The sequence below is a fragment of the Drosophila simulans genome, chromosome 2R (genome assembly GCF_016746395.2).
Source record: "Drosophila simulans strain w501 chromosome 2R, Prin_Dsim_3.1, whole genome shotgun sequence".
Classification (NCBI taxonomy): Eukaryota; Metazoa; Arthropoda; class Insecta; order Diptera; family Drosophilidae; genus Drosophila; species Drosophila simulans.
This window is the reverse complement of record NC_052521.2, coordinates 16,766,007-16,790,790: the sequence shown is the minus strand read 5'-3', so window position 1 is coordinate 16,790,790 and position 24,784 is coordinate 16,766,007. Positions and strand designations below refer to the sequence as shown.

Sequence of the window (24,784 nt, the reverse complement as noted above, 5' to 3'; positions counted from 1 at the left end):
GGTTTTTTCTTTACCCACCGGTTTTCCACCCCCACTTGACATTGTTAAACGGAATTTATGCGTTCAGCTGCTGCTCACTAACGATACTTTTTCCATTCACTGTGCCTTTGTTGGTCCTCGGCTTTGGCTAACTGTTGTTGCCATTACGTTTATAATTGTCTTGTGCAACTTCTGTCGGGGCCCACGTGGATTTGACCCACCAAAAAGGATACCAGGTGGTGCCACCTGCTGCCACCCAAGTCGTTACACATCTCCCTCTCTCTCTCCCTCTTCCCCTGATGGTTTTCCCCCTTGCCGAACGAACGATCCATGTTAACGGGTTGTTGTTTTCTCCTTTTCCATCCTGTCTGCCACTTTCAGGCTCATTGGCTAACTGTTGATTTCGTTGCCGCTGGTTTTCATCCGCCCCGTTGTACACCTCAAACCGTACACTTTATACCAATTGCGACACACATTTTCGCCTGCCTTCTCCTGGATTTTCCTTCTCGCCTTTTTTCCTTTGCCTTGTTTACATTTTCATGCTCGAATTGGCTCTTGTGCTTTGGTAATTTCCCAGCATTGTCTTCGTCCTACGGCTGCCTGCGCTGCCAGGCTGCCCACCTGCCACTCCCCCTTTTCCTTGCTGGGCGTCAGCGTGTTGGCCAACTTCAAACACACACATTAAGCGGGCTGCGTCTTTGGACTTTTGTTTGCCACTGACAGAAGCTCTGGCCCCCGGTAACCTTACCTCGAATCTCCTGGATCCCCCGGCTTCCGCTTCCTGCTGCTTTTCAGCGCTGCCTTTGTGCCACATAAATTTGGTTTAAAATGTATCTCATGCTGCCTCCCTCATGGTTCCCCCCATTTTTCGTGTCCCCTGGAGCTCGTTCTTCTGGCCTGCTCCTTTCATGTTACGCTTTCGCTGCTTTGTGTATCGTATTTTGTTTTCTGCTTATTTTCAATTTGAACATTTTAATGTTTGTGGTCATAAAAATCTTTTTATTGGTTGTAAAACTGAAACTGAAGAGCTAAAATGACAGGGACTTGGGGGGGAGGTGGGGCTGTGCTTCAAAAAAATTAGCAGCCTCTTTTCTGCCCCTGCAATGGCCACTTAAGCACCGCGTTAAGGTGCGATAAGAGTAAGCACCGAATTTGTCAAGAGATATCGAGTTCCGAGTTGTTTGCCAGCCTTCAGTACCTTAAACAAAAACATTTTTTGCTGTAACCCGGTAATTGAAACACAAAAAGTACGTTAACTACTAAATTACTTTTCTTTTTACAACAGGGAATCATTTTTCTTTACGTTCGAGTCCAAATTTCAGACAATTTGGTGATTTAATGCATATAAATCGTTCAGCGGAAACCTTAAACAATTTGCCGTCCGAAAACCTTTAAACTTCCTTTCCTTTCTTCAAATAAAGTTGAAGTCAAGAAGCATTTGAGTTATGCGATTTGGTCTCTAATAAATGTGACTTTAGCCTTGCAAATTTGCGTTTTTGATTTACAGCGTAGCATTTAAATCAGGCATCTATTGGCTACTCAATGGCCCTCCTAAACAACTTCACAGCTGGCCGAGTTTCCCTTTTCTGGCCAAGGCCTCAATTAAATGTTAATGGCAATATTTTATGGCTGACACTCAGCTTCCCAAACACCGCCTCTTGCGTTGCTGCCCCTGTGTTTAGTATCTTCATCTTTTACTCATTTACATTTCGCTCACATTTTCAGCGGCCGGAAGTGTCTGCATCTCGGTTTTGCCTATCTACCTCAAATTTTCACGACCAATGTGTTGTTGCATGCTCCATTCGGTCACTTTCACACAATAAAAAATTTTCCATTTCCAATTTGCTTTTCGCTTTTTTCTATTTCCATTTTCCTACCACCCCAGTTTCACTCGCTCACGTCAGATTTTCCAACCCAACGTATGCATATTTTATGCCTCTGCGATTTTTCAATTTTGATAATTTGTATTATGCTAATTTTGCCATGCTTTTGATGAGGAGAACGGTGGGTTTTGTGAGCACGCGATGGAAATGAGATGAAATGGAAATGAAAATGAAAATCGAAATGATAGCAAAATATTTGCAAACAGTTTTGCCGATGTGTGACACACCATTTTGTTTATCCCAAATGCTAAAAGAGGTAGATTGCTTTCAGCATAAATTTGTTTTTTTTTTTTTCTTCTACTTGTCAAGTTATTGAAAATACACAACCCCTTTGTTGACACACGACTGCAGTATGTTAATTTGTTTTAACACGGCTATGAAAAAAGTGTAGCAGCGCTCGATTTCAGCAAATATTTACCGTGAAATATGTTAACCAAATCAGTGCAAATCCGAGTTGGTATTTATTTGCTTTTGCCAGGATTTAATTTCCTTTGTTTCCTTCTTCTGCTTTACTTTCGGCTCTAACAAATCCGTAAAGTCTTGCCTTCAAAGAAAATGCAGCCAAAAAAAGAGGCAATTCGAAAAGAAACCCGTATTTCCAGTTGTTGAAAGTTACTCGCCTCCCAAGGGCCGCGATTCTTCTTTTTTATTATTTTCTTACTTGCTTCCTTTTGGCTAACAACTAACGGCACTTGCAAAAGGGGCAGGAGATCTTGCAGTTGTTGGCCAAGAGGCACACCCTCCGCCCCCGCGCAACGACCTTCCCCTGGCTGCAGCTGCAGTCGCCAGAAAGTGTTGCAAATGATTCGAAACCGGTTTAAATGGTCTTTGGACGGGTTCGCTCGCATTCGGATTGGGGCTCCAGTTGTCGGGTTCTTTTTCGCCTTGTGTTTTGGCCCGAAGAAATGGGTCAATAAGAAATTCAAATGCTAAAAAAACAACGGCAAGCGAAAAACTTGTTGAATTTTTTGCGGTTATCCTGAGAGAAGGGGTAAAAGAACCATACCAAAACAGGGAATTGCAAGGCGAATGAACTCCAATTTGCGTTTGTTATTTCTTCTCTTTGCGTTTGGTTCAATGACTTCCAGTTTCTGAGCAAACCATAACAATTGATCAAATCACCCTGCAGAAACAAGTTCTGAAGACTAATCAGGGATTATGTATATTATAGTCCGTTTGCCAAAAGTCCGAAAATGCAATCTCTGGCGCACATAATATTCTGTTTATAATGTCTATAAAATCAATGTTAGCAAGTTAGTAAACATTATCTATAACCTTTCTTATCTTTTTTTTATTGTTTTGCTTATTTTGGAAAATATTTCATTACTGTATTCTTGTGTTCGAAAACGACCATAAAAGTAAATGAAAAGACAATAGCTGGCTGACCACAAACGTTTCGATATCGCTACTAAGCACACATAATTATTAAAATTTAATGCGATTTTCCCGCCATCTTTCCTTCCTGTGCATTATTGTGTCCTTTTGTGGTTCCAAGTGATATAGATGGCGAAGTACGTTGATGGATCTGCGGAAAGCGGCTTAAAATGTTTTCCCCGGTATATTGCCGCCATTTTTCCCTCCTACCCCGATTGTTGTTGTTATTATTGTGGTCCTGGCATTGCGCTGATTTAATATTTAGCACGCCTGGACAATCACCCTCCCCGTGAAAGAGCCCTCCGTTTTCATATCAACCCCTCCGGCACGACGCCTTAGTAAAATTTTAATGCGCTTTTGATGATGGCCATAAAATGGCAAAACAAAATGCATGCCAGTCGGCGGCGAAGGCGGAGTAGTGGGTGGCTGTGGGCGTGGTCAGTCCAGTGCATGCGAATCTCTGCTCTAGATAAAATATTAATTTATTTTTCCCGCTTCTGCTGGCTGGATGTCCTTTTTTTTATTTTTTCTTTCCTTTTTTGGGGGGCTCGCGCCAGTCGAACAAGTTATAGTGCGCATAAAATTTTACGTATGTATCGCCGCGCAAGCTGCACGCTTATTTTTTAAATAACAGTTTCATGCCACGCCCCCGATGCCCAGTATTTCCAGCTATATAGTAGTATATATTCCCCGCACACACCCCCCTTTCTCCGCTAGAATCGCCCACTGGTTTATTAATACTTTCATTTTGAGGCGGTTTATTTGTTTTTTCCATTTTCCCGCGCTGCCTTCGCTGCTTGCAATTTTATTTCTCGCCTTCTTGTGGATTAGTTTTTTAATTTCAACAGCTCGTGAAATGCTGAACTTTTTTATTTGCCGGCCCCTAGTTTTCTCCAGAAGCTTCAGAGAGTTTTAAAAAAGTTGATGCATTTTCCTGTTTTATGGAAATCTTTTGGCTCAGATGCCGATTAGAAAGATTTTGTGTCGTAATTAAAAGTTGAACTTTTTTTAAAGAGTTTGCAGTGTAAATACAAGAATTCCGAAATAATAAAAATAACACATGTGTACATATATTGGTTTTATGGTATTTTCTTTACCAATTTGCGAACTTTTCTGTTGATACACGTTAATTACTAAAAGCATGTAAAATATTCGAAATATATTTGGTGTGTTTGGCGTAGAATATGAGAGACTTTAATTTGTATTTCTTTCTCGGTTTCCTTGATAAATCTATAATTAAATTAGTTTTTTCTTGAATAATTGATTAAAAATGCTGCATAGGTTAAACAAATTTTAAAGCAATGATTTTTAAATCAATATTTTAGTAAATACAGGTTTTAAGAACCATACATATTTTTGTTGGTTTTTGGAAGACACATCCAATTTCCGCATTATACAAACCGCAAACTCTGGAGATCCAAACATGACTTACTTACATCGCTTTGTACAATTTATCAATCGAGGACCCTGGAGAGTTGACACTTTCCATGAACGTTGACGATTCCTCGGGGAGCTGCTCTAATCAGCTTCCATCATTCAACTGGCCTCCGTCTCTGGAGCTCCATTGCCATTCACCTAATGGACTCAAATTACCGGCAAACAATGAGTGGGCAGCTCCGTCCAATATCCTTTTCTTTTACATGTCGAATGGCCAGCAGGCCGAAGGGAAACGTAGGGAAAAGCTGTGGAAAAGTGCTGGAGCACGCGCCTCATTTATTCAATAAGCTGATCTCATAAACCGGAGTAATTTTTCCTGACCCTCCTGCCCTTTTCCGGCTTTTCTTCGAGGATGCGACGCTCTTGACTTGCTCGATGATTGCGCTATTTACAATAATTGCAGACATTTTGTGCGCCATCGAGCGACAGTCTCCCAGTTTCGCAGTTTTTCCAGCCCCCCATCTCTATTCCTTCGTTGACTTTTCCGTTTACAACGCTTGTCCTGCTGCAGGACCTCTGGCAAATCGCATTAAATGCAGCTCTCCCAATGCCGGCAACGAATTGTAAAATGTCAGTCCAGATGAAAATGAGGAAGAAAGGACGAAAAAATAAACGTATTTTTTTCCAACTTCCCACTCCATTTCCTCTTGGAGCAGCTCACACTTTCCGTCCACTTCCTCTGGCTGGCACTTCTGTTTTCCTGCATTTCCATGGACAGAATGCACAACTATAAAGCGCACTGAGCACACAAAAACTAATTAGAAAACTTTTGCGGTCGAAAGTGACAGTCGACTGAGGGGGGAAGGAAAAGTGTTAAGTGTGTGCGAAGTGGGGTGAAAAAATAAACAAAAAACTAAAAATGAGTGGAGAAGCTGGCAGCTGCATTAATAATTAAGTAATGAACGCATACAATGACTATCAGTTACATGGCTTGTAAGGATGTGTAATACAAAAAAAAAAAAAAATAGAGCTTTAAAATTAATAGTTTAAATGGCTCTACATAAGAACGCAGCTTGTTTCCTCTGATATTGCTACTTAATAAAGTTTGACAGTATTTGTTCTTAATTTTTCTGCGTGCAAGCTTTCAGTATAATCGATATAAAAATAATTCTTTATTAGATGTAAATGTTTTCCGTGTAAGACATTAATAAGCCCATTATCGAATAATGGTCGCGCTCTTGCAGCACTTAAGAATCTTAACGATATCCAACGCAAGGACATTCAACCACCACTTAAAAGTTGCCCCCAAACAATTTGCCACTGCGAATTTGCATAGACCAAAAGAATTCGATGAAAATTCGTCTAATCAAATAGCTACCCTCGACAGGCCTCTCTGTCTTTCGCTCATGTCTAATGCAAATCAATGTTGAAAGTTTTCAACGAGATTCAAAATTTCATGAGCCAGAGGACTTATCGATGAATTTCATGAATAACAAAATATTGCTGCTGCCCGGAAAATAGGCGAAGACAAAAGCCGCTTTCCCACTTTTCATCTTACCCAATTTTTTGCAGGCTTGATGGGAGTAACAACAAATTGAACATTTAACCCATTATGGCCCCTAAGCAACCCAAAAACACCACCCGGCCAACAGAAGACTTGCGAACATTCTGCTTGTAAAATGAATAAATAGAAGTCGCTGGCGGATTTCACAAGAGGGAGGGCGTGTTTTCGTAAGGGGGGGCGTGTCGAGGGAAAATTTGGCGGCTTAAATTTTCCATAAATTTCCATGCCAACGGCCAATGCTCATTATAATTTGCCATCAATTCCCAGACGCTGCCACCGACCGAAGTATTCTTATTCCATTCTTCTTGGCCTAGACTTGACACGCCCTGGCTTTTGCTGCTGGCAGGCTCGCTTTAGCACACTCGAAACTCATTAACGTAATTTCCTAAAATTTATGAATGTTAATTGGGAAATTTCTTTGGCATAGTACAGCGGAAAGTGCTTATTAAATTATGCTAATGAGTTCTTGAGCTTCACACAGAAGCTGCTGATACGAAACAAATTTCAACGTTGCCTATTTATTTGGTCGACCAAATGCGGAATTCCAATTATGCCAAACCAAATAAAAACATCCCAATAAAATTGAGACTCATCAAAGTGAAATTGCCCGCATTGGTCACTTGGTCAACGATTGATGGCCAAATGAAAAGAAAATCATTCGCTTCGAATTAACCATTCACCCACCTGGCGTTGATAAGTTTAAGCAATCAAGGTTTATTTGTGTGCTCCTGAGCGAAATGCATTTTACACACAGAGAAATGACCAAATTAATTTTATGTTTGAATGACATCTTGTAGTCACTAATTGTTACCTGTCTATTGCATTCGTTTCTAATTTTTCGCTTGATTCCAATTAATTTCAGGATGTCTTGCACAAAATCTGTCATCCACATGGCCCAGTGCTGCGCATTGTCATATTCAAAAAGAATGGGGTCCAGGCCATGGTCGAGTTCGATAATCTGGATGCGGCCACTAGGGCTCGCGAGAATCTGAATGGAGCCGACATTTATGCCGGATGCTGCACTCTGAAAATCGATTATGCCAAGGTAAGATCAATCAATCGATCAACGCTGACAATTGGGCTTAATTTCAATGGCATATCGATGCTCATTTAATTGCAGCCGGAGAAATTGAACGTGTACAAGAATGAGCCCGATACCAGCTGGGACTATACGCTGAGCACAGGTGAGATTCTACCAAGTGCGTTCACATTTTTTACTACCTTTTCTAAACTAGTCGTTAAGCGATGCACCGATACATCTACACTCGAGCACCCACACTCTTGCCCACCAAACAGCCACACACACACGCATTTATACCACCCACAAACCACATACACGCACACACAGAGAAACCAAGAATAACCGGAGAGTTAATTGCTTTTTGTGCCAAAAAAAAACTTGGAAAATCCTGAAAATCCTGGAGCATGCCTACATGCGCCCTACTTTTTAGAACTCTTTGGCTTTGTAACTGTGTTTGCTAAATGTATATTTTAGTTAGCGTTGTAACGAGGCGGCTGAACGTGGCGTATGCGTGATATCCTAGGCTGTGCATCATCTTTAGTTGTTTTCCTAGCGGTCTCCTAATCCCCCGAAAGCCCACCTCTCCATTAACCAACTTTTCCGATCTCAAGAAATACACACACACTCATTCACACACAACCACCGCGGCCAGAACTCATTAAATCAAGCATTTAACGACACTCTAGAGATGCTCAAACAAACATTATGGCCCAAACACACCCCACCCAAACCCACACACTCAAGTATATAGCCACCTGTTCGTGCCACGCCCACTCCATAGCACCGGCTGTGCCGCCCCCCGGCCATTTCCCACTGCACCATTTGGCGCATTTCACATGTCTCAGTGCTCATGACGGGCGACAAAGTTGCGCATTAAATGCCATTTTTAATTTGAGTATTTCACTTTGAATAAAAATGAAATTAAATGCTTTGCCATGCTGTTTTCACGCCAGACAAACAGGCGGCACTGTCAACATTTTTTTTTGCCTTCGTTGTCTGTGCCGCCTGGCCAATTTGTACTGGAGAAAAGGCAGACGAGCGAGAAGAGGTCGACAGACGGGGACGGGCCACATCAAAAGGCCGACAAACTGAGCCACCAGCGGATCCTGTCCAGGCCAACGCACTATTAACGCTGCTGCCAAGTGTCAACGTTGCCGCAGCAGCGACAGCGACACAAGTTGCAGCAACATCAGCTGCAACAGCAACTTCAGACAGCTGGCGGGGTGGAGCGTTGGCAGCCCGGCCAAAAGCGGTAGTGGTACAAAGCCACAATAACTCAGACAGCCAGTTGGGGCAGAGTTTCAATGGTTTTTCCTACTTTTTTTTTTGTTGCCATGCTGCCCTGGACACAGTCAGAAACTTTGGCTGATCCTCCACAGCATTCATCCGCCCTGTTGTATTGCCATTTCCATTTGGAGGCCAAAAGTCTGCCACATCCCAGCCGATGCCGCCTATGTTTGTTTTTGCCACAGAGCCACCAAGTTGCAGCCATTTACTGCCCGCCTGCCATCAATGAATGGGAAAACTGAATGAACTTGGCGCCGCCTCCATGAGTTGCGAGAATAAGTGGGCGGAGATCTGTGTAGTAGTAGTGTACAGCCTCATTGTCGACACATTAGGGGGGCGTGGGTGGCGCTGCTACTCTGTCAGCTTGCAAATTAGGCCCGGCACTATCTTTGTGTCCGATATAATGAACATGCCACTGTGTGCCAACGATTCCATTGGAAGAGGATATTCGAGTCGAAGGTGGCTCTTTCATCTTCTTTGTGGATGCTGATGGTGCTTCTGTGATGGATTGGAGTAGCAAAGCGATATGTTAAAAGGATTGCTTTTGCAAATGCAAAGACATGCGTTTTTGTTTGATACAGACTTTAGTTAACTTATCCAATAAAAATCTACCTTTGGATCAGTAGATACAAAGTATCTACCGCTACTTCTGGCTGTATAAAAGCAAATCATTAATAATAAGTAATTTAGAATACCTTCTTAAAATATTTATTACTTATGATCCTAGCTTGTTTAGTAAATTTATTAGACCTTCGTGGTTACCGTTTTACTCGATCTAAAAATATAGCAACCTAAATATTTAACAGCTAAACGTCTTGATAGATATGCAGTATTCAAATGACCGCCGATTATTTTCACCCAACTTCTGGAAAAACGAACTTCTGACATGAACGTACTTTCGCTTGACCTGCTGCCAAGCAAAATCAATAGAATTCATTAAAATCGTAGCAAGTGACAATCCATGGCCACAACTTAGTTTCCACGTCAATTTCGTCCCGACTTCTTTATTGTCTTAACAACAATAACAAATAACAAGCGGCTAAGAACAACGACGAAGTGAAAGAAAACAAAACGTGAAGTGAGGCAAGTTAAATATAAAGTGGAAAATGCAAACATAATATTTGCATAAGATTTTGCGCTCAACCTGGGCAGCTCATTCCTCGCTCTTCACTCCTTGCAGTTATTCCCGTGTCCATGGCTTTTCCTAACCTTTTCCTTTTCCTCAACGAAAGGAGTCCACCGAGGCAATCGATACAAAATGCCAGCACGTGAACGAGGACGAGAACGAGGACACACCGCCTTGGGTAAACAAGAGTCTCCAAAAAAGCATTCGAAATGACTAGCTGGCTGGTTGGCTGACTGGCTGGCTGGTCGTGGTCGTTCTGGTCCTCTAAAAGTAGCAAGAAAGAAGTTTTTAGCAAGTTGACTTGAGTGCTCACCCACCAATTCAGCCAACCCATCATCCCCTCCAGCTGTCGTGGAAGCTTTGGCTCCTGTAGCTCCTGCTGCTCCTGCAGCTCAAAACTTCATCAAGTGCACACCGAAAATTTGTATTTGCATTTGACAACCGCCATGGTTGCGCATATTTTTACCGAGTAAATTTTCCAAATCCTTCCCCTACTTCTGCATTTTATCTCCTCGCGTTTTGTTAATTTTCTACTCATTTCGCTGTCATCCGGCGCGGCTGCTCCATCTTCCGTCCGTCCATCCGTCCGGGGGCTATCCTTCGCCTCCAGAAGGATCCCTCCTGCTCATCAGTAGTCTGCAGACTATATTTGCCTTCGTGTTGTCACGCGATGTTCTCTTTCTGGTTCTTCATTTGGCCGCAAATTGTTTTTGCTTTCTGGGTGGTTTAGCAGCGCACTTTTGGCTCAAGGACGTTCGATTTTTCTTTTTTTACTGCAACTCTGCAAAGCTACGTGTGCATTTTCAAGCGATTTTTCCACAGCCTGATGTCAAGTGACAGTTACGTTTTGCCGGATAGTTTGTCTCCGAGTTAATTTGGTTTTGCGGCTGAAAAATAGTTGCCTGCTAAAATTGATTAGAAGCACTTGTGTCGTCTGCCGTTTGAAAATGGTGCAGGAAATTGGGTTTAGTTCCTCAAAATATATAGTGGTCGGGCACCACCTATCCAACCCCTGGCTGCCGTAATAGAATCCAGTTTTTTGGGGCCTTGATTGCGTAGTCAGTTAACCACAAAGAATTTAGCCCATAATTAACCGCAGAAATGTCCGTAGGCAGCCCATGAAAAACTTTTCCCCCGGGACTGCTGCTACTGCTTTTCCACATCCACATTTCCACCACAAAACGTGCACCGTAATGGCAGTCATTATTTATTTTATTTCCGAATGCACGGAAACAGCAGCGAAATAACAATCATAGAAAGTGGAACAGGGATAAGTCAGGGAACTTTGCTACCTTGGTAGCTGCTACTACTACTACTACTGGCTACCACAAAAAAGAAAATTTCAATAAAAGGCGGGACACAAATAAAAGCCCAGACAAAGGAAAGGGGAGGGAAATGTCAAATGTCATAAAAAGAAAGCCACAACAAGGGATGTGGTTGATGAGGAGTCACCTCCGCCGCCATCGCATTGGGGGCCATTAAAAAAGGACTCTCTGCTATCCCTGGAAGTTGAATAATAAAACATGACAAAACTATTTTATGTTTATGATTAAATTATGTCGTTTGCTTCCCAGGCAGGCGGGTGACACCACCCCCTCATCCGCCGCAACTTCCTTGCGCTGTGTGATCCTTGTGATTCTGCCACAACAATCGAATTAAATGCGCATAAATTATTCATACACACTCGCACTAACACGCATGCAAATCACGTTGGCAACTCGGTTTCCCAGTGATTTCAATTATGCCCAGATATTCGAAGGCTCGTTCTTATTTATTTAAATTGCTATCGAAGAACTCTCGTTTTGCTGCTTACTCTATCCTAAATCAACATGGGCCCAAATGCGCCGCATCCCTCGCTTGTCTTTGGGTTATTTATTTTTATGACACTACAATTCCGGCAAGTGTCTATATGAGTGTGTGTGTGTGTGCGAGTCCTTCGGCCTGACTGCCTGCTGATTATTTTCGTTTTATCTAGAGGCCCGTGCTATTTTGGACCACCAATTTGTTTTTAGTGCCCTCCATATGCCGCCTGCAAATGTGCTTGTTATATAGATTACGGCGTATACATACATACAGATGTCTGTACTTTTGGGTGGTTGGGCGATTGTCATTTGCTCTGCCCATCTAATACATCGTAATTATAACGGTTTACTTTTGCAGAATGGTTTATTTTATGCCAAGCGGAGCAAAGACTTCATGTAATCAGTGTGAATAATTTGCCCTTTGTCGCTGCGATCTGATATGGACGTTTATTTGCAGAGAAACCCCTTCTGGCCACCCACATTTATGTGCGGCATTATGTCTTGTCTGCGCAATTGCGTGGACCTCACTCATTTAGAACCAATTAAAATGGCTTTTATTGCTGGCCACATAATGGAAACGAGCAACTTTTTGGCTAAGCCACGCATTCAGAGTGCCCATCAGCCATTGAAACGAATGGTTCCTGGGGTTCCTAGGGTTGTAGCGTTTGGTAACACTATCCATCATGATTGAGTCTCTGTTTTGAGTGGTGGTTAATTATAAGAAAATAGTTGTATTGCAAACGCTTGATTGCAGTCGCTGACTTTTTGCCTGATCTTTTGAGTTCTCGTCCCACACTAAACTAAGACATAATCACAGCACGAAATCATCCATATATATATCATCTACTCTACTAGCATACGATTATACACGGCTCGTTGAGGGTCTAGATACTATATAATATGACCTAGCTTAAGCCTAGCTAAGCATAACATACGAATACCACTCCTGAACCACATATTTTTGACAACTAAAGGGGTATATTTAAAAATCTATATAAATCCAGGCTCTCCAGAGCTGTTTAGTCTCTCTTTTCGTTTTTGTTATAGAAATTTTTTATGTGCCAGTGAATGAAAAGTGACAACGAAACAAGCAACGCTTAGTTCTCAGTTCAGATCAGATCAATTTTATCCTGTCGACACCAATCGCAAGCATATATCAAAATACCAGCAGCAACAACCACACCAGCAATAAGCAAGCAACACAACAACAACAAAAACTACAACTACAACTACAACAACACATCAAATGCGTCTTACTAAAACTAAAAACAAAAACTGCCAAGAATACAATTAACCAAACAAGAAACGTCTATGCTAAAACTACTAAAATCAACTATGAACCACACTTGTATAATATGTCAACGAATCCCACCCAAAAAAAAAAAAAAAACAACAAACCACAAAAAACAGTGTATTATAAGACAAGAAATCAACACAACACAAGAACAACAACAGCCACATCAAGCAACCGAAAATAAGAATTAAGAGCGAAAAAGAAGTCTTGAATCCCGAGTCTTCTACAAACTATTTTGTAACCAGTAATACGAAGTAAGCGGAATCAAGAATGCCAAATAAATACGAAACAAAATAAACAACAAACATCGATATGCAAGAAACTAAATCAAACATTAATTAATTATAAACAACAAAGCTTCACTCTTGCACTCTTTACCGAAGAATCGAAGTTATCGAGCTGAAGAAATGGAAAACTTGGTCGGAGAAGATCATCAACTAACCCTCCACTAACTATTATTAATTTTTGATTTCATTTGTCATTTTGTTCATCCAATGCTAATGATTTGCTTTTATTTTTGCCACAGTTTTCGGTTTTGATTAACAATAACAACCACCACTACAGCCACACGGATAAGGCTTAGAATCGTATGAGTAGCATACCTAGCATCCACTGCGTGGGTCCCAACTACTTACTGCTATATAATACCATTCTAGTACTACCCGCCCGTCCACCAGCCACCACCCACCTGCCTGCCTTGCCTGCCAAGCTATCCACAACTAATCAATACTAAACTAGCTAATCCCCAACTAACCAGAGGTTACTACTGCCAGATCCTATCGAATGATAACCAATGAGAGAAGCGGGAGAAAACGACTTTTCGAAACCGCACTATTTGCTACCCTACTAACCCACTTTTTGTTGTGTATGTGTGCGTCTCTGTGTGCGTAAATAATGGGCTGACCAGAAACGAATCTATATAGAAATAACTATATATTCTACCCCAAGTAAAAGACAAGTATTCCAACCAGAACAACTACAGAAAACTATAACTACAACAACAACAGCTACAACAACAACAGAATGCAACCAACAAAAAAATATCTAAAATCTAAGCCAGAATGCACCAAATTCAAGAAATTCAAATTCTTTTGAAATAACATTCAATTTTATGCAATCTATACAAGCAAATCAAGTAAGAAAATAAAAAAAATATACTGAAATTCAAAAACCACGAAAATGCAAAAATAAATATATATAAAGTATAGATATATGTATTTAAAAATAACTCTTTGGGCAGGACCAAGCATCACAACAAAAACGAAACTCGCAGAAACAAACTAAAAATTTTGCAAGAATTCTCACTGTCTCTCTCTCACTATCAAAAATCAAAATAAATCACAACCAACACTATCTACTATCTATCTCTATCTCGCTTGTGTTTGTCTGTGTGCAGGAGAGATGCAAAGCACTGTTGTTGTTGCACTTGATGATGCAGCCGAGGAGCGAGCGGAAAAGTGGGAAAATTCGACGGAAAAGCGGATACTACGGATGCTACGGATGATACAACGGCCAGAAATGGAACTGGACCATCCCAGCGCCGCAACGAGAGTGGAGCTAAGAAGCTCCAAGATTCAAAAGATACCTGCATCACAGATACTACCGGCACTAATACTACTGCTAATGCTATTAGTACAACTGCCCATACAGCCCCAGCAATTAGTTGTCGTTATAAAGCGAAGTCGTATTTGAACAGATCCTTGAAATGTTGTTTGAGTGCCACACACAAGACTGAGTTGCAAGTGGCAAGCAAAGCGAAAGTTTTTGAATTGAATTGCATAAAACTGAAACATACATATATCGGAATATATATATCCGGAGCTATACATTCGAGCGAGTATGTTGCCAATTGTGGTTGTTGCTGTGCCTGATGTGTTACATAACCCAAGAAAATCCGACGAAACGCGTTTGAAAAACGAAAGAGAACGAAACACATAGAACTGCTTGTTTGGATCTCATGTATAATATGTGCATATACTTTTTGTTCGATTTACCATACCATGAACCACAGCTTTCAATTCCAAATTGAAGTTTATTTAATTTACAGTTTTATAATTATGGAACATGATATAAAAATGAACTAAACAAACACCGTCTAGTTAAACATTTACCATTGGGATCTGTTCAAAGTTGTAGTCATTATTATCGCCACTGATTTTGGGGCCTGTAGAGAGAGTTGTATGAACGCTGATGGTATTAGTCGGTCGGTATCGCTTTCGGTATCGGAATCAGTATGGGTATCTGTATCCGTATCGGTACCATATTGAATGTAGTTCCCACCGCCAGGCACCGAAACATCGCTTTTTTTCTGGTGCCCGGCCGGTCTCAGGGAAGTGGTGGTATATTGGACATGAGAGGCGATTCGTCGACTACACAGCGACTGTGCCGGAGGTGAGTCAGTTGAAGCACTCTAATCTAACCCTATGTCTAAGTACAAACCATTTCATAGTTTTAAGTGCAAAGTCAGAATGTAAAATGTCTAAGCCCAGCACGCTTTAAGAAATATTTTCGCATTTTATACCGGCTAAGTCTAAGGACAGCTGTAATTAGAACTAATTCATAAGAATGAGTCCCTCAAAAAAAATATATATACTTATACTTAGAACATAAGAACAATAATAAATTGTGTTGTATGGGTTTTGGTCATGCAAACCAATTAGTCGAGAACATTATTCTCTCGAATAGTTCAGCATCCACTTGATATAATTTCACAAGGCCGTTAAAACAAACTTCGCCACCCCGGCAATCGATGTAAATCATTAGTCCATTTAACCATAAAAAGTCAATAAAACAAACGCAAAATGCTGCACATAAAAATTAATTGCACCGAACTGGGCGAATCATTTAGGGGTAAAATAGTGGGGCAAACGAAAACAAATAAATAAATAAATTAAACAGGTTCTGAACAACTCGTTGCTGGGCCATTAGAGGTGGCCTGTGCAGTTATTGGGGTCGCCATTGAGTGATTGCTGTTTTTTGGTCAGGTCGGTTAGTAGAAGTTGGCCTTGAAACTGAAACTTTGGCGGACCGTGTGAACAACCCAACCAGCTGGCTAAAATTCGCAATGTACAACTACTCGAGTTCTCAAATGATGGATTTTCTGTGTGGTTAGATGGCTTTCCTTGCCATATACATAATACCTAATTCCCGATAATCTTGCTTAGAAAGCTCTTGATTTATAGGACTGTCGTCTTTTATCTTCGCCCGTGACGTATGGCTCATTTGTGTCCACTTCGTTTCGCTAAAAGTGTGTGTGGTTGTCATAAATTAATCCACTTTATGTGTATTATATAAGCTGGCTGGCGTGAGTTTCTGAATGGCGTTTCTTTGTTTTATTTGTGATAGCTTGCTGTTGCCTGACCTGCCCCAACGTGGCCCCCGTTTCTTTTTGTTCATCCCACTATATTATATAAATACTGATTCATTGGCATGCAAGGCAATGAATTACGCGGCAGCAGCTGCACATCCCCTAATATTAGCGTGAATATTATTTATTTTCTTAGTGTGATGACTCTTCTGGGTCTTTTTCGCTGCGATGTTGAAAAGTGAGTGAAAAACATAGTATGGAAATGGGAATTGCCAATTGTGGCTCCCATATGGTCTAGTGGCTAGGATATCTGGCTTTCACCCAGAAGGCCCGGGTTCGATTCCCGGTATGGGAAAGTATTTTTTTTTGCTGCAACCTTCTTCAATTCCCAACTTTTTTTCTTTCGCAATTCTTGGAGGTTAACCGGATATCACATGGGTAGTTTTTTCAAGTTAGCTTTAAAAGGAAAGAAAATCAAGTGAAAAACAGAAACTCAAGAAGCAACGCCACAGATACACACACCACAACTACAACAACAACAAATGCCAACCAACCAACCAACCAATCAACAACATCAACAACAACTACAACAGCTACAACAAAAAGCTACCAACCAACCAATACCAAACCAAACCAAACAGAAATTCAACAAATTTGTGGATACATTTATCACGCGCAAACTGTTTGCCATTTGCTCTTATCTCATTTCAGTTAAGGAGATTGGAAATGGCCGCTCGCCATTACTGCAGGAGCCTCTATACGGTACACGACCTCAGCCCTACAGTGAGTAGAAGGCGCCTATTCATTTGTAGTTTCTGTTTAGCTGACAAATGTTGTGTCCCCTGACCTCTGACCCTTGATTCTCCCCGCCCCAACAACCGCCCCCAACCTCTCATTAATTTTGCGTTCCTTATTTCCGAACCAAAGAAAAAAAAAACACAAAAAAGAGAAAACCCAAACTATGTTGGATTCGTGTGATTGTTGATTGTTTGGTTGCGTTGAAATATTTGAATTTTTTTTATTGATTATCGTTATTTATGTGGCCAGTTTAGCTAAGATCTTATAGTAGTCACATGAATTTCGTTTTCTTAACGATGGAAAGAGGAGAAAAGACACACAGACACGCGCGCACACACTGACTCGCACCTAGTTGGGAAAAGTTCTCCTAATTGCAGGCTCTAAATGCAATCATTACAATTTTCTCGCCGACATATGCGCAATTAAATGCAAAATTATGAGCCAAATGCCGAGAGTGTAATCCTAATTAACTCGGTTATGAGAGCGACAAACACTCGACCCAATTTCCTTCGCTCGAGAATTCTATTAAGACAAATGGGCGGCAAGGACGCAAACTTTTGAGTCAACAAATAATCGAATGCCAGACTTGTTTGGACCCTAAAACGTGACTCGACGATGGGTTCCTACCGAGCGAAAGTCAGCATCCTGGGGAAAAAAAGGAAAGAAACAGAATTGTGTCACCGCCAACAGAAGAACTGCAAAAGGAAATGAGAGCTGTACAAAGTGGGTGCTACGTAGGAGTGGTTGTCGGTTGATGGTGGTTCAATATTATTGTACGAACATGTGTCTTCATTTCGTTGTCGACTTTGTGGCCTGCCAAGACCATCAACACTTGCTCCATTCCACTTCTCCCAAAAATCGATTCCGCTTCCAGCGTTCTCTGTGTGTGCGTGCAAAGTGTAAAATTAATTGATTTTTTATAGCATTTTCGAGCATTGCCCAACGTTTCTATTTCAATTGCGAGCAACGAAGTGTGAAATTTCCACCGAAAGCCAAGAGAATTGGGTCGAAGAGTTGCTTTCCGCTTGGCAATAAAATGATAAATGTGGCCTGGCCGCAAATCAAGGGGAAAAGTATTTCCAAAAGGCAAAAAAAAAAACTTGAAGCGAAACTAATCCCTTAATTAAGGCAATTCTTTAGCCTCCGAATAAGAGTCGTTGGCTTAATTTGCTGGCATATTTACTTTGTTGCTTATCGATCGTTGGGAAACTTTCCTTAGCTAAAGGAGAGGAAACTCGACGCCTTGGGGCCGCACCCAGTTACAACTTTTGCATTATCTAAAGGCCGCAAACTATAAACTAAAAACCTCTGCCGCAGAACTCAGCCTCCTGCTGCTGCTTGGTTATCAAAACTTATGTAACCTGCCCTAAGGATATGCCGGCTCGTTTATAATTTTTGCCAGACAGAATCTACAGCCAGCCAGCCTCCCTGTGGATGTTCTAATTTGTTGTGCGTAAATAACATTTCGAATTGGCCTGCCTTTTTGCATTAGGTTAGGCCTGGCCTCAAAGTTTCCTTGGCAAACAACAATTGCTGGAGGAAGTTCTCCGCCCTGTAGTATGGATGTTTTGTGGAAGGGGGATGGGTTTTCGGGCTTTGGGCCCTGGGCCCTGGGATTTGGGGACAGACAAACTGATGCAGAAGATTAAGTAAAAATCCGTCTTAAACTGATGCTTGGCTGCTGCTTTTAATTGCATTTTACGCAAAAGTTTAAGTTCTCGTCGTTGCCTAGGTTTCAATTAGAGGCTTGGGGTTTGGTCCTCCATCTCCATCTAGATTCACCATTGCTATCTGTAAGTGCTTATGCTTCGGTCCATGCCAGCCCCCATGCGAAGTTTCTTTATATCAAATACTGTGGGGAGTTGGGAAAACTTTTGGCCACTGCTCTCTGTGTTCAGCTCCTCTTTGTTGTATTCCTCGGGAGTTATTTCGTTGATTTTCGATTGTAAACGGTAGCCTCTGACCCCCAGCCCATTCCAAATCCCCGATTTACCACCACCCCAAAAGCTGGGAAAGTTTTGCAAGCAAATTTTCTTATCCTTGCTATTTGTTTGATAATTGGCCATGGCCACGGCATTTGGCATTGTATACTCATGCCACCTCCCCCCTGTTTTTTTTTTTTTTTTCATTTGTGTGTTGGGATAAAGTTTTAGTTTGCTTCAAGCTGAAAAGTCGAAATTCAATTGATTTGAAAGGGCGCGCAGAGGCAGGGAAGAGTTCAAAGTGTAATGGATTCATTCGGAGTTTGTTGTGCTCGGTTTTTATTTTTTATTTTTATTTGATTCTCCACTCTACTTCTGTTTGCTTTTGACCCCTCACATTTCTTCTCGCTTGGTTGCATGTTTGCTCGTGGATTTTGGCATGCTCGGGGCTAAATAGATGTGGTTAAAGAGCTCAGCTAAATATGCTTCGTGTTGGCAAATATTTTTCCATGATTGAACCATTTGTTGCCTTTTCCTATTAGATGATTTCTACTTTGCTGAGTTAATTTACAACTGTAGAGCAGTTGATTCAACTAGTTTGGCACTGTAGTGAGAGTTTATATTCTTGTATTTTTCTGAATCAATTAAATAATTGAATGTGCCAATTTTCATGAAAGCGCAATCGAGTTGTGCTGCCAATGAATATATTTATGTATGTGTTTCCCTTATATTCCGAATCAGCAGAACTCACCTCTTCATTTCCGCCAACATGCCAGATGAGTTTATGCATAGCTGATCACTTTTCCGTCCGTTGTTTTTCCTTTGTCAATTTCCCTTTGGGTTATGTATGGGTGTGTGGAGCCCTCTTTCCCTGGCCTAATCAGAAAATAACAGGGAACCCCCAGTCTCAGTTGCACTTATGACAACCCCGAGTAAGAAAATTCTGACATTCAAAGGCGGACGAGCGAGATGTGTAGTGAATTCTTTGGGGGACTCTGCCGGAGTAGCCGGCTTTCTTCTTTGGCTGCCTAATAAGCATCCTTGGGGAAATTATGATGAGCAGAATTCAATTTCGTGTTTAATTTGCAGTGAATCCGTTTCTTTCACTTAGTCGGACTCACTTTTAGTGCCGATTTGCCTGGCACAACAGGAGTAATAAAATACACAGAGCAGGAAAGTAACGGAAGCAATCTTTGCTCACCCCCAAAAAAAAAAAATCTTGAAGGCAACTTTTTTGGCTTTGTTTAGGCAGTGGGAAAAGTTTTTATTTTCCTCGAACAATTTTCGTTAAGTTTCCAACCCGAACCGCTGCTAAAATGCAAATTTGTAGCCCCCTTTGTTTTCACTCTGCTGCCCCTTACATTATACAAATAAATTTCTATGTATTATCTTTCTCGAATGCATTCGCGGCTCTTTGGCCTTTTCTCCGTTTCGAATTTTTTTTTGACTTTTAACCGCAATGAGCGCTTTTCATTATTTACTGTGGAACAACAATATCCCTTTTCTTTTCATTATTTTATTTATATTTTATGCTGGCACTTTTGTGGTTCTTGCTGCTGCATAAATAGGTATTTTTAATTTTGCCACAAAGTTTTTTTTTTTGGGGGTTCTTCATTTTCAGAAAGCAAATGAAATGCTAAAGTGATTTTTATTAAAAAGTTTACTTTTTAATCTGATGTGCTCGTCACATTCCTCTTATTCCCCACCGCTCTTCATTTTTATATTTATTTAATTTTTACGTCTGCTCTTTTCTTTTGCATAATTTTGCTCTGCGGTTTGTTGGCCGTCATGTGGCAGTGAGGTTAATTAAAATAAAAATTAAATTTTTTTGTGTTGTCTTCTCTTAATGTTAAAGCGCACCGAGGAAGCCAAGTCTGCAGTTATGCATTAACAGAGAACTTTCAGAAAGCCAGTTTTGTTAATTAGCATGCCATAAGGCCATAATCCCCCGAAGCCCCGAAAAGTATGCTAAGCAAGAGAAATGATTCCAGAGCTCTCTGGCTCATCCCAGTGCAATTTCAATTGCAATTCATTACGATTAACATATTTAAGGTCTTTGCGTGGCCTTTGTCATGTGCGTGGGGACATGAATCACTGATCATTCTCGGCAATCGTTCACACCTCTAAGCCCAGCAAATTCCCACAGGCAGTCTGTATATTGCCAGTCTGAGCTGTTCCCCTGGGTGGCCAGTGAAATGCGTGAAAGCCGTCGGTCCCCAAAGGATAAGACGCCACTCCACTGGGCCGCAAAACCATTCGACAGCCACGAAAGTGCGCCTGTAAAAACAAAATGGCCAACAACCCGGCCGGAAGTTGTGCGTTGCCTCGAGCGCTTGGCTGGAACAACTGTAAATGGGAGCGTGACTACAGCAGCTTGGTCCGCCATTGCGGCTCACTTTGCTGCCGTTTCCGGTGCGGCAGGAAGTGTTTTTAATTTTAATGCAAGTACTCTTCTGGCTACACTTTGTAGATGGGCATACAGATGGAAAAAAAAACATATCTATTTGGAAACTAGGTAACATAACTTTCCTTTATACCAAAATCATTTGTTACAAAAATGATATTAGTTAGAAAACTTCACAATTAAAGTGACTACAAACATTTAAGTGGATTTCTATTTCTACGATTTTAATGTAGAATGCAAGTTCGTTGTAATTTTTGTCTCTTAAGAAGCTGGAGCATCTTTCAGCTGATGGCATCATCAATTCCTTCCGCAATTCGAGCTTTTTATCAAAAATTCAGCAACATGCAATGCAATTCCCAAGTTTGAATTGTGTGTCATATATTTTGCTCCCCCGTCAGCTTGTCCTACCTCGAGGATCCTGCGGATACTGGTGCCTCTTGTTCATTGGTGTTGCTTCAGCTGCCATGGGGAAACTTTTATGAGAAATTGAACGTCAGAATTTGCCGTCTCCACGGCAGTCTTGTGTTTTGCATTATTGCCATGCCATAACAGCCTGCGGCATTGCATTTGAAAGTTATCAGCGAAAAAACTGAGCAACTGGGGAGGCGAGAAAAAATAGGTGAAGAGAAGCCATTACAGCCAAGATGGGTAGTTGGCTAGATGGGCAGCATCTGCTGCAGTCGGAATTGTGACGGAAAGTTACTTACTTGAGCTCGATTTCAGTTGTCGAGTGTTTTTCAATTGTTATGCTGCGCCGGAGCACTCGAATCGTATCTGCCATCAACACATCATCTCGTGTACCTATTTTTTTGTGTGTTTCAGTGGGGGGTGTCGTTTATTGCGAAATATTGGCAACAGTCTGCCGCAAATTGAGGAAGCCAAACATTTACCCCAATCCCCCCTGCCAATCTCCTCAGTTATCTTGGCCATCTCTGGGCTGCCATTGTTGTCGGAGAGCTGAGCGCCCTGTCACAATGTCTTTTCTGGGGGCCCCAACTGTCTGTTGTTATTGAAACATTTCTGGCCAGATAATAATTTTGCTTTATTATTTTCTGGCTTCTGTCGTTCGGCCATTCTGTCCCATCGAGTGCGAGTGGCCTTTGTTGATGGTGCTGCTACTGCACTCTGAACATCGATAATTGGCGAATTTTGGCACTTGCAGCCGCTCTTCACCTCCCGCCCGATCCAAATCTGAATCTGACAAGCCATTGGCCATTTTGGGAAAGGGAAGAGCCTGTCGTTTTCCGATTGTTTAACTGTTGTCAGCCCAGCCGCAGCAGACCCAGCACTGGTGGGAAAATATTGCCAGCAATTTGGCCATCATCGTTGGCATCTCGTCATCGTCATTGTGCGTAATTGAGTGTAGCTTTCGGTGATGCCTCCTCAAAATGTCGATTGCGCCGGAGAGCAGGACAATAAGAGGCGCATTCATTGTTCAGCCGGATAAGCGGACGGAATCAAAGAGGCCAGAAAGCAGTTGGCAGATTGAATATTGAATATTGGCTAAAAGGGGGGTACTCAGTAATGCAGACAACTACTTATAAGCCACGTTAGTGCGGGCAGGCAATCGATTTTGATGGTTTCTTGGTAAGCTTCGTTGCTAGGATGATTTCCTAATTAATAGGGAATATTGCTAAGACAGAATTCTGAATTAAACATAAATTTAAGTTGGATCAATGAGTACATAGTACTTTTGAGTGGGGTAAATATTAAAGAATGCTTTATAACATAATATAAAATCAAGGGTCTAACATTTCTCCATGCACATTTAATTAATCTGAGATACTACTATTTTCCAAACCAATTGTAAAAGTCTCGTGCAACACTGCGTATGAGTAATAACTCAGAGTCCACTCCCATGGAAATATTGCCAGCTCATTGGGGTGCACTGAGGAGAAAATCTTTAGCGATGGGTTGAGGGTTCCAATATCACATGTCAAGAGTCTCGAGTGCCTTGGACCTTGGGCCCTTTAGCCCGCCGTTGCGGTTGTTGTTGTTAGTGCTCGAAGTTGCATGCAACGCAAATTGGCGGCATCGCATCTCCAGCCACTCGGTTCAGTTACAGTGGTGGCACACAGTGGTGGCACACTGGGACAGATTACATGCATGGAAACAAAAGACTGACTGGGACATTGTGCAACTGTCATCGGCGGTTGTCGTCCAACTAAGCATTTAATTTTAGCGCAGCCAGCGACAATTTTAGTGGTCGGAAAAGTCGGAAAAGCGCTCGCAGGCCCTGCGGCCACTTTGCTGTTGCTGCTATTGCCGCAGTTGCACAATATCTACGTATGTATGCAAACGGCTGTTAACTGTTGACGTTGGGAAATTGTAACTGTAACAAAAGACAAGGCAACGTGTCCCCCGAACACAATGAATGCGAACCGCGAATTGCGAATGCGAATGGCAAACGTCGCTGATGGCCGGGAAATTGAATTAGCAAAATGCCTGCAACTTGTAGCAATCGCTGGTAGGGAAAACTGATGAGAAGGGCAATGGAAATGGCAACTGACTCGAGAAAAACATCTTAGGAGGTCGGTCGTCTGAATTATGCACTACTCAAGTTAATTGCAGCATTTGGTGGAGGGGATTGTGGGGATAGGATATAACCAACTACCTCTCATGGCTAACATCTGACAAGCTGGCTAAAAACGCAAAAAGAAACAAAAAAGCAAAGGAAACTTATTCAATTAAACTTTGCCAGCCATGTAATGGAAAATGTGCTCCTAATGGAGGGCAACCTTGGGCGGCAGCACCACTAGTAACCACCGACTGTGGGCCTGAATAAATTCAGTTTTAAATGAAATTTCGTTAAAATATAATATTTGCCAAGCTCCATTTGCTGGGCAGGAAGGCGTGTTCCACATGTCACATGCGTTGAAATTTTTCATTTGATCATCCTGCTGCTGCGGCAGCATCTGCAGCTGCACATGCAAATTAGAGTGTTATTATATGGGCCAACTCTGAACTAAGAGGCTCTGATGAATGGGAATTGTGCGGAACGCTGAACGCAGAAAGCAAAACTCAGAGCTCAACCCTCGAGCGAGCTTTTGACTTTTTGGCCAGCTCACGACAAAATCTCTGGGGACGTTGTTTCATTCACAACACACACACAGAGAGACACACTATTTCCCAGGGAAAACTGGCTCTGATTTATGCATGTCCTGTTGCCACATGAGTCCTTAGCTCCCCCCCCATCCATCCGTTCACATTGTTTGATTAATTTCATAAGCTTTGGCCCCGGGTCGCCAAAAAGGACAACACATGTCGCCCGTACAGTTTGTTTTAATTGTTGCAGCACTTCGTTGGCTTAAAGAGCTTGAGTAGTCGAGGAATTATACTCTACGGGATCTGATGGGGCATTAAATATTCCATTTATGGTCTTTAAATATTTATTCAGTGCTGATGAGCGAAGGAAAGTGAAATTGTGCGAAAGAAAACTAATTTAAATAAAATTATGCTGCTCCATTGTTAGGTGTTTTTTTTCCAGATTTTTCAGTTGTGTTTTCGCTAAGCCAGCTGACCGAAAACCCATTCTGCAAATGTTGACAGCTCTGCTTAAGGAACCACCATCCATCTAATCCCTTGCAACAATACTCGTCGTTCTGTATCTCAACAGCTGTGTATGTGCAACAGTTTTGCTCTTCTA

At 41.7% G+C, this 24,784-nt stretch overlaps 1 protein-coding gene and 1 non-coding gene across 23 annotated transcripts in view; both read left to right on the top strand.

Moving 5' to 3' along the window:
• The window catches only part of LOC6735278 (heterogeneous nuclear ribonucleoprotein L), a 109,089-nt gene that overhangs the window by 45,658 nt on the left and 38,647 nt on the right, over positions 1–24,784 (top strand). For 5 of the 22 annotated variants that reach the window (XM_016181538.3, XM_016181522.3, XM_039292121.2 and 2 more), the window contains exons 4-6: positions 7,040–7,222; positions 7,298–7,361; positions 16,726–16,776. In XM_016181538.3, the coding sequence (XP_016028642.1) occupies positions 7,040–7,222; positions 7,298–7,361; positions 16,726–16,776 (298 nt within the window). Of the gene's footprint in view, positions 1–7,039; positions 7,223–7,297; positions 7,377–14,103; positions 15,099–16,725; positions 16,798–24,784 lie in introns of all 22 variants that reach the window. The other 17 variants (XM_016181521.3, XM_044922627.1, XM_039292125.2 and 14 more) reach the window with 8 other exon arrangements.
• Positions 16,298–16,369, top strand: Trnae-uuc. Its single transcript has one exon. It is a non-coding gene; the product is annotated as a tRNA-Glu (tRNA).